This window comes from Cornus florida, unplaced genomic scaffold (genome assembly GCF_030987335.1).
Source record: "Cornus florida cultivar Cherokee Brave unplaced genomic scaffold, ASM3098733v1 CherokeeBrave_3.0.0_Hap2_Chr04, whole genome shotgun sequence".
Lineage (NCBI taxonomy): Eukaryota > Viridiplantae > Streptophyta > Magnoliopsida > Cornales > Cornaceae > Cornus > Cornus florida.
Genome location: NW_026775574.1, coordinates 71,967,928 through 71,978,637, shown reverse-complemented (window position 1 = coordinate 71,978,637; position 10,710 = coordinate 71,967,928). Strand labels below are relative to the sequence as shown.

General features: G+C 33.4%; 1 protein-coding gene across 1 annotated transcript; it reads right to left on the bottom strand.

Moving 5' to 3' along the window:
• Positions 1-2,223: 2,223 nt before the first annotated feature.
• Positions 2,224-5,300, bottom strand: LOC132303498 (plant intracellular Ras-group-related LRR protein 5-like). The gene is made up of 3 exons (XM_059800775.1): positions 4,670-5,300; positions 2,731-3,647; positions 2,224-2,639 (listed from the first exon to the last, which is right to left on the bottom strand). The coding sequence occupies exons 1-3, from the start codon at positions 5,187-5,189 to the stop codon at positions 2,526-2,528; spliced, it is 1,551 nt and encodes a 516-aa protein (XP_059656758.1). The 5' UTR covers positions 5,190-5,300; the 3' UTR covers positions 2,224-2,525.
• Positions 5,301-10,710: the final 5,410 nt, after the last annotated feature.

The window sequence follows — 10,710 nt, the reverse complement described above, 5'->3', positions numbered from 1 at the left end:
GTACTGATATCGCCTCCCAATATATATATTAACTTCTAAAAATTAAAAATAAAATTCATCCATGTGTGTGTGTGTGTATATATATATATACACATGGATGAATTTTATTTTTAATTTTTAGCAACTTCTAATTAAAATTGGTTATGGCATTTTTTTCTTTTTATTTTTCAAATTGTAAGGAGGGATGGATGTGACGAATTTCTTGCTCACCGATAAGCAAGTGATCATTTTAGTATCGTTTAAATTATTTATAGATGTCTACTTCAATTTTATTTGTTTATAATAATTTTTTGTTCTAATAAAACAAACACAAAAACACTTCAAAAATTCATTATATTATTTTTTTTGGTAACAGTTTTCTTGGTGATTTTAATTTATAACAAAGACGATTTGTAGTTGGTGTTAGTGATAATCTTAAACTATGATTTCTTTATTCATTTGTGTCTGTTTTAACTTCTATATTAAATAACCATTTTTTTAATTTTCTTTCCACTATATTTTTAAATTACTATCCTTCAACAGTATTATCCTTTCATTTTTCTTATATATATTTTCTCTCGTAACAGTCTTACTATTTTTTTTATTTTCACTTTAATTTGTTGAGACATTTTTTATTCTGACCTCCAAAGTCTATTTAATAGAAAGACTCTGGTGGACCGAAATGGGAACACCACAAATTATAGGGGTTGCTTGACATATTCAAGTCTGATTTTAAAATAATAATAATAATAAAAGAGTTTTTGACCTTTTTCAAAAATAAAATGGATTTACTGGAAAAGAAATAGAACTGTTGGAAAATAAATACATAGCTCTACTTGCAAAAACCTCCAACTTTTACATTTGACTAAAAGCTCTACTAAACGAAATTTTACACAATTAAAAAGTATTTAATTTGTTACCAAAAACATTTAAAAATAGATATTTGAAACTAAAATCGATTTTAGTATGTCCAACAGCAAAATCACATTCCGTTCCGCCATTTTCATCACTCTCTCTAAAAAATCTGTGTTAATAACAAAGATCTCTCCCTTGGGATTACAACACAGAGGTTGATTGAATTTCCTATAAAAACTGACTTTATCATCGGAGTGTAACCAGTTGGCATCCCACCAGTGTCAGGCCTAGTCACCATCCCTCTTCTTTTGCATAAAAACAATATCAATTTGGATCGTGCAGAATTTCGTATCAACAAATATCTTTTTTTAATTAGGACCAGAAAGAGTGAGCCCTAGTTTTAACAAACCCAAATACCATAGGCTTGGCTTGATTGAGTTTTTTTTTTTATTTTTTATTTTTCACATTTTGGGAAAACCATACAATGAACAAACACAGGATTCTAGGAAACCAAACAAGGGGTAGTGAAACTTGATCATGGTGCAATCCTGCTTGAAACAATACCATACCATGCTTTCTAATTTTAATGTAGGGGGTTGCATTTTATTGAACAGCCATACTTGCAAAAGCAAGACTATTGGTGTAATCCGTAGGAAGGAGGAAATGTGAGGTATGGAAAGAAAATAGGAAGTAAAGAAAATAGGAAGTAAAGAACGAACTTTCTTTGTTCGGTAGAGATGATACATGAAAAGAAAAGAAAATAGAAATGATGACCCATCCTTCAGTGGGCGGACGAAAAGAGAGGGAAGACAAGTTGACTATTATAAAAGTTTTAAATTAAATACTATCCTAAGTTATACAAATATTAAATTATAAAAATACTATCCTCTATAAATTACAATATTATAAATATTATTGAAAATGATGATAAAAACAATTAAAATGTTCTCTTTCAGTCTCTTTTAATGAAGATAGGAAATTATAATCTTATTTTCTTCTCTTCTACCCAACCGAACAAAAAGAAGGAAATACACAATCTATTCCCTAGGGATGTCTATCCCTTCCTCTCCCCATTCCATCCAATTTTTTTCTTTTATACCGAAAAGAACATATAACACACACACAAACACACAGTTACACACACCAATACAAACAATAACAGCAGCAGCAGCAGCAACAATAAGAGAAGAGAACATGAGCATCTGTCATTCTACAGGCTACAATGCAACTGCAAATGCAGCAAAACACAAAGGAACTGTTCCAAGACCACCCTCTTTGACTATGCCTAGATTTTGCATTAGTTTCAACACCAAATTATATCCAATATATGAAAATTGACTTTTTTTATGATGACATAAGGCCAATTACCTCATAGACCATTCATCGATCTCACAAAAAAGATTACAGCAATAAAAAAGCATTACATTTGTATGACACCATCACTGATGTCACAATAATTAACAAATGCCCTTATGTTGTCTCTCTTTTCACTCAACAAAACAAAACAAATAGTTGAGAACTTTGCAATCTCACAAATTGACTTTTTACAGTAAGCCAACAATATATATACAACTATTTATTGGAGAAAAAATAAATAAAAAGTTCTTCCCAAATATATGTATGTGTGTAAATACCAATATGAGAACTGGGAAACTAGCTCATTGGTCTGTGCCCTCGAACGTAATCTGCTCTCAATGGCAAAAGAGTGAGTAAATCCTGTACCAGAATCCTCTCTTCTTCTTCTTTGGCAGCCGAGACTTCAGCTCTCTCTTAGCAACGAAATCAGCCATGTATTGAACGACAGCCTAATGAATGAAGAAATCGAAGAAGTTAATGGTTTAAGCAAGTACGAAATTAAGTTTAACTCAATGAGCCAATGTTGTCAACAAATGTTACCTGAGCTCCAAGTTTAGTTACTTGTCTTGGTGGCACTTCCAATGGAGTCTCATCAGCCCGAAAAACTCTCAATTTTGACAGCAACCTGAAGGAATCGGGTAACATCGTTATTTGATCATCGCATATGTCTAACTCTTCAAGCATCTCAAGGTTTCCAATGGATCTTGGCAAGGCTCTTAGGTCGGCAAAGTTCTTCCCAACATTCAATTTTTCAAGACTAACGGCGAAACAAAGGCTTTCAGGTATTGATTCAAGTTCATTGAAACTAGCATCAAGTTCCCTCAGTTTTAGAAGATTACCCATTGTTGTTGGCAACCCTTTGATTCTGTTATAATGCAGAGTAAGAACCTCCAAGCATCCAAGCTTCCCAATTGCCTCGGGAAGAGCCCTGAGCTGATTAAAGTCTAATCTTAGCTCAATAAGAGATGAACAAGAACCAATTGTGTAAGGAACTTCTTGAAGCTCATTTGTTTCCACACTCAACCTCTCCAGGGAGATCAAATTCCCAATTATATCCGGCAAATGAGTAAACTGGTTTGAACTCAAATCAAGATTCATTAGGTTCACCAAGTTTGAGAAAGAAGGTGGTAGTGATTTCAACTTGTTTGCATGGAGGTCAATATCTGTTAAATTGAGTAACTCGCCGAAAGAGTTAGGAAGGTTTATTAGTTGGTTTGAGTGGACATCGAGCTTCGTTAAGGCCCTGAGGTAGCAAATAGTGGATGGAAGAGCCATAATGCGATTGTCGGATATGTTCAGTTCAGTAATATCCGTTAGCTTTCCAAGCGATACGGGAAGCCACTCCATCTTGTCCATCAGTTTGCCTTGGAGATCAAGAACTAGTGCTCCACTTTTAGCAGTTTTTTCAATTAAGGCTGCAACTTTCATTAGACTCAATCTCTCCTCATCTGCTTCACCTATAAATACACCCAAAACAGGGCTGTTGAATTTGTTTCAATTTCCCACAATTGTTCATTGATAAGGAGACTAAGATAAAATAACAATCCAATGTCACAAAACAAGAGATAAGAGAAAATTGTTGATTAGTTGATTGGTCTTGACAGATATAAATATATGTTTGGTCATATTTCCTTCTGATAAATTCCCAATATGAAAAAGTCAGCATAAAGCTCATCACTTCTCACATAAGAAAGAATTGACAATGGAAAATAGTAAACCTTTGTTTAATGATGAGATTGAGGACTAGATGGGACAAATTAACAATCCAAGGCCACAAAACAAGAGAAAAGATAAAACTGTTGATTAGTTGATTGGTCTTGGTAGAATCCCCAATATGAAAAGTCAGCATTAAACTCACCATTTTCACAAGGAAGAATTGACAATGGAATTTAGAAAAACATTGACCTTTGTTTAATGATGAGGCCTGGATGGGTTTATCAATTTGGGGTTTTCATATGTTCTTAACAATATGCAATCCATAATATTTTGCATATATTCCTAAAAACAACAAAAAATAAAATTCACAAAAAAAGAAGAAGAGAAATTCATGGGTTGATCAATTTGGGGTTTCAGATGTTCTTAGCAATATGCAATACATGATAATTTAATGATGAGGCCTATATGTTTTTCAATTTGGGGTTTTCATATGTTCTTAACAATATTCAATCCATAATATTTAGCATAAATTCCTAAAAATAAATAAAATTCACAAAAAAGAAGAACAGAAATTCATGGGTGGATCAATTTGGGGTTTTCATGTGTTCTTAGTAATATGCAATCCATGATATTTTGCATAAATTCCTAAAAATATATATATGTGAACAAAAATGAAAATAAAAAAATAAAAATTCATGGCCGGGTTGATCAATTTGGGGTTTCCATATGTTCTTAGCAATATATAATCCATGATATTTGCATAAATTCCTAAAAGAACAAAAACAAAATTCACAAAGAAAAAAAATGAGAAATTCATGCAAACCTAAAGAGAAGACAGTAATAGCCTTTGCAGAAGAACTTCTAATCAAACCCTTCAAATCATCAACCTTAGGTTCCTCAGCAACCCTATCCTTGATCATCACAGCTTCTCTTCCGATTTCAAGAACTGGGTCACCCAAATCACTCTGTTTCTCCATCTGGGTATCACCAGAAACCAACCCAGAGGCTCTCTGAATGAGCTCATCAAACCTCTCAAACATCTTGTCAAGCTCGACCAAGTGCATGGCCTCTTTCCTCTGCTCATGGCTCTGGAACAGCACCACGTTCTTCCTCACCTGCTGCAGCAGAGAGAAGAGCTCCGGTGGGACACCCTGTGGGCCCACTTGGTTGGAGATCTCCTCCAGCCTCGTCTCTTGCTCGGCGTTCACCGTCTTGACAACGGATATGGCTGCTTCGACCTCTTCAATGGTGGGTCTGGGCGGCAATGATCTGTATGTTCTCATGATCTCTTCCACTGTTTCTACATAGGCAGGTGGTGGGTCTTTATTGGGTGGTATACCCATGTCTCCAAATTTTTTGAACCAGCAAGAACTGGAATGTATAGACCGAGAGAGTCTCTGGTTTTTATGTGCGCTATATGGGGATTGATTATTGTTTTCAGTGTATTAAGATATATATATATATATATATATATATATATATATAATTTGAGCGAGAGGGAGTATGTGTGTGACTGTGTGTGGTGTGTACATAATGTATACATACATACATACATACATATTTATATATATATATATATATATGGAGAGAGAGAGAGATATTTTTATTTTATTTTTTGAACCTAAGTCACCGGGAATAAAAGTAAGAATTCTATTTGAGGCAAAATTTAGTCACAAATAGTTAAAACGACACTCGTTGAGCATAAAAGTGGAGTAAGAACGACACTAATTGAAAATCAAAAAGAAATGGGGGTAATTCAGCCATCCAAAATAATACTGTAATCAGTTTATTTATTAATTACCAGTTTAGGAAGTGAAACAAATTGAGAAGGCAATAATTACTAATTTGTATGACAAAGACAACCCAATCATTGTAGATAAGGTTAGATTTCAAAATAAGAAAGTGGCAGTGCAAGAATTGGGATGTCCATTGTGCAAGTTTTGACCTATGAGAAGAAATTCAATCTTGAACAAGAATCAAATGAGTGATTATGCGATATTCATCATTAACTTTTATTTATGGATAAACGGATATAACGTAAAAATATTTATCTTATTTTTAAAATAATAAATAGAAAAATATGCTTATTAACAATAAACTGTTTTTAAAAAATTCAATACCAATTTAAATAAATAATAAAAATATTTAGGAAGTATCCAATTATTTCTTACTCATAATAGTTTTTAGGTAACAAATTGCTTCTCTAATAAATATATATATATTCGGAATTTTGGCTTTTATCATGCAGAAAAAAAAAAAAAAAAAAAAAAAAAAAAAAAAAAAAAAACACACCTCATTTTGGCTTTTATAATTATATAAGTAAATTTATATAATCGGTAAACATAAACAATATTAACAAACATGTTTTTCTTCAAAACCTTTTTAAATAAATAATAAATTATAAACATAAATAGTGACGAAATGGGGCCTTAATTTTTATAAGATATGTGTTTATTATAAAGTGATCATGCAATTTTCATTATTATCATCCTTTTCTTTGTCTCATATGTGAGCAAAGTATACTATATCCACAAAGTATTTACTATGTTTTATCTCATTCTTTTCTATTATATCTTTCCTTAAATTTAAGTTTTTTAAATAGTTGTCTCTTTTATGGCTTACCTTCTAAACGAAAACTCTCCATTTTTTTAGCATGAGCATCATTAGAACTGATTTTGTTTACATAGGTGGGTTAAGATTAAGATTATTATGATAGTCATTTTATACTTGGTATTATTTTACATATAGTGGTTGGTGTTGCTATTTTATATGCAACTTGTTTGCTAAAACAAATCGAATATATTTTAAATAGACTTAAAATTTGTTTAGTAGTTTTATTAAAAACGAGGGTTAAGTATCTTAAACACCCTTAAGTTTATATTGTTTTTAGCAAATAACACCCTCTTTTATTTTGGGTATATAATTTCTTCAAGAATTTAAAAATGTTGTAAATAAGGATATTTAAAAAATGTGTCTCTAGCACATGATTGATTAAAATTATTCTTTATTGATTCCCAAAATGCCTTTCATTTTTTATATAAATCTCAAAAATAAAAGATATAATAGTAATTTAACATTAATTGAATTATTATTATTTTAATTATAATAAGGACATTTTAATATTTTTATCACCCCGTTAACTACTCATTTGACTAAAAGTTTGACTAAAAGTCATTATTTGCCCTTCCAATAAATGTATATAAGTTATATGCATATTGCACGTGTTAAATGCTCGCTGAGCCATAGAAGCCTTAGAAGGACGACAACTTTTACTACAAAAGAATATATATATATATATATATATATATATATATTGCGGTAATGATTTGACTTTTCTAACCGTGGGACTTTTGTGGGAGTAAAGGGGCTGTGTTTTTTTTTTTCTATAACTTGGCGCATAGAAACCAAATCTGTGTGCTTATAATTGTAACCTACAAATAAAGGCGACTATGACCTAATGTGAATTCTAATTTGAAAGTGGTCATTTGTATAAAAATAAAAAATAATAATAAAAAGAAAAGAGGTAATTAGGTCTAAATCAAATATATCATTTCCATGGTTTGTAAGCGTTATAATAATATATAATTTATAGAATCAAAGGTACAAATATTATATATGTACATGAAGTCATGGATGATATTTACTTCTTGACTTAAACATCCATTTAAATCTACTGACTCTAACATCTTCCATTGACCATTAGGGTTTAAAAGTCTTAATTTTCACTCTGGATAACTTTTTGCTGGTCTAACTTAGCAACTTAATGTTCATGGAAATCAAAATCCTTACCAATCCGTCTTAAGCCAATCAGATCTATACATATATGTATTATTTATGTGTACAAGCAGGTGCAACATACATACATACATATATATATATATATGACATGTATATTTTTGTAAGAACTTATTCTGGCACGTAACTGTCACACTCAAGTTTTGCTCCCACGCACACTTAAATCTTTAACCTTTCATTTGACTCTTATGGTATATTTTGGTTGAACACGTGGCGCAATTCGAGGCTTGCATCACCCATGATATTGTCAAAATTTTTGGTCTTCAAGAATATGCGCCAAGTGAGTCTTTTAAGTGGTAAACAAGTAGCCTCATTTTGGTGTCCTATTTTGGCTATAAATAGCATTTGCCCTCCATAGTTTAAAGCATCCAAAATAATCAATTAAGTTGTGTGTTTGTAATATTGAGTGAGAGCGTTTGGGTGTACGTAATTGGGTTTTGGGTGTGAGCCACTTTGCCTTGTATTTCTTTATTTCTATAGCGAAATTTTGTTCTGTCTTCTCCCTGCGGACGTAGATATAGCCGAATCACATAAATTCTTGTCTCATTTGTATGTGTGCTATTTGTTTTTTCTTGTCATTATTTTTATCTTGTTCTCATTGTAGACACTAAAATTTTAGTGTGTTTTGATTTGACAAATTGACCCATCAAATATGGATCTAATGTTTAACTAAGTTATTTAATTAGCCCAATCTTGATCCACTTAAATTATTTAATTAGCTCAACCCAGATGATTAAATGAAAAAATAATTATTCCTAATAAAATATATTTGGAATAATTATTTTGAAGGATAATTATCATAATATAACCAGTCCGACCCAGTTATGATTTTATTCTTATCAGGAGAGGACACATATCATCATCCTATTAATCGAAGAAGCTTATAAATAGAAGCCTGGAGGAAGGAGGAAGGGGTACACAAATTCATAATACAAAATTCTAGAATTTCAGAGAGAAATACAGAAACTTTGCCAATACTCATCCCCAATATTTAAACCTAAAAGCGAAGAACACCAAGCACATCAAATCGTGTTGTTCTTCATCAAATTTCACGGTGATCAACAACAAGCACATCAAATCGTGCCGTTCTTCATCTAAATTCCACGGTAATTCAAGATCAAGCTTGTACAGCCCTTGGATCCAACCAACAAAAAAGGAGATCGAATCAGAGGATCGTATTCTTTGTAAAGAATATTACAGAGGATTGTACTCCAATTTTTTTTAATTTAATAAAATATTATTTTAGCTCCATATTTTGTTATTATTTGCAGACTACAAATTTTGTGTGTACAAATTTCTGGCACTCCCGGTAGGACATCATTTGCCTCTCATCTCTTTCTCCTACCATCAAGTTTCTTCTCTATCAAATTATATGGCTCTCCCTAAGACTCAGACAGACAAGAAAGCCCAAAAGAACATCGCTACTGCAAAGGTCAACGCCAAAGCCACCATGAAAAGTGGCACGAAGGCCAAATCAAGTGATGGAAGCACCTTGGCGGGCCCTGTGACACGTAGCAAGTCCCAGGCAATCGCGTCATCCAAACATCAGCAATATTTGGTGAAAACGAATCCTGCAAAGCCGGGGAACGTGAAAACTCAACATATCAAGAACCCTGACGTTGTTCCAGAGGAGATTTCACCACCAGATTCACCTCATTCCGTCTATGATGCTCACTCTAATGTCCGTTCACCCCCAGAGTCACCACGTCAGACTTCAGAACAATCAATCATTTCAACAACGTTGACTCTCAAGGCCTATTATACTCAGACATGGTCGCTGCGATGATGACTGGAGATGCTATGGTGAAAGAACAACTAGCAATTATGGCTCATGCCATTGATAACCTCACAAAGACTGTTGAAGAGAAGGACTTGCAAATCGTTACATTGATGAATAAATTGGAAGTTCAGAATCCTACAGCTTCCACAACAGTGCCCTACATCTTCCACAGCAGTGCTATCTAGGAATCCTGTAACTTCCACACCACCACCGTCTGGGAATCCTACATCTTCCACAACAATGCCGTCTGGGAATCCTAATTCTATGGCACAATGTACTCATATGGAAGACCCCAGACAGACGCCCATGACAGAACAGGCTGTTAGTCAAACCAATCATACTTCTTCAGTCTCTTCATTATCTGTTGAACAATTGCAAGATATAATAATGAATACAATCTGAGCCCTCTCATGTACTCAAAGCCCTATACAAAGAGAATCGACAATATAAGGATGCATGTATGATACCAACTCTGAAGATTCAGCAATTTGACGGAAAAGGCATCCCCAAGCAACACATTGCCCATTTTGTCGAGACTTGCAACAATGTCGGAACTGATGGGGACTTACTAGTTAAACAGTTTGTCCACTCCCTTAAAGGAAACGCGTTTGAGTATTACACAGACCTAAAGTCAGAATCAATTGATAGTTGGGACCAAATGGAACGAGAATTCTTAAACATGTTCTATAACACTCGTCATACTGTTAGTATAATAGAATTGACTTACACGAAGCAATGGAAGAATGAGCCTATAATCGACTATATTAATCGGTGGCGTGCACTCAGTCTTGACTGCAAGGACCGATTGTCAGAAATCTCTGCTGTAGAGATGTGTATGCAGGGAATGCATTGGGGCCTTCTTTACATTCTCTAATGCATAAAACCTCGCACATTCGAAGAATTAGCTACGCGTGCCCATGACATGGAGACCAGTATAAAATCCTATGATGAAAAAGGTCCGATGGCCATAAAACCACGCAAGGATAAGAAGGACTAGAAGAAGAGCGACAAGTCGTCAAAGAACACTTCTAAAGAATCCATGACTATCTCAACTACTCCAGTCAAGATATCTGTTAAAGATAACAAGAAAAATGATTAAAAAAAAAAAAGTCTCGCCAGTTTCAAGAAGGGGAAAACCAGTGTCCTACACTAAAGGAATTAGAGAAGAAGGAATACCCATTCCCCGATTTCGATGTTCCTAGCATATTGGAATGCTTACTCGAAAGTAAAATTATAGAACTCCCTAAATGCACCCCTCAAGAGATAAGACGTGTTAACGACCCAAAATA

What these genes read in the sequence shown, in the direction of transcription:
- LOC132303498 (XM_059800775.1), bottom strand. Translation starts at nt 5,189, where the DNA reads ATGGGTATACCACCCAATAAAGACCCACCACCTGCCTATGTAGAAACA. An exon ending in TATTACTGTCTTCTCTTTAG is followed by an intron (nt 3,648 to 4,669) that starts GTTTGCATGAAT and finishes GTGTATTTATAG; the next exon opens with GTGAAGCAGATGAGGAGAGA. An exon ending in TAACTAAACTTGGAGCTCAG is followed by an intron (nt 2,640 to 2,730) that starts GTAACATTTGTT and finishes TTCATTCATTAG; the next exon opens with GCTGTCGTTCAATACATGGC.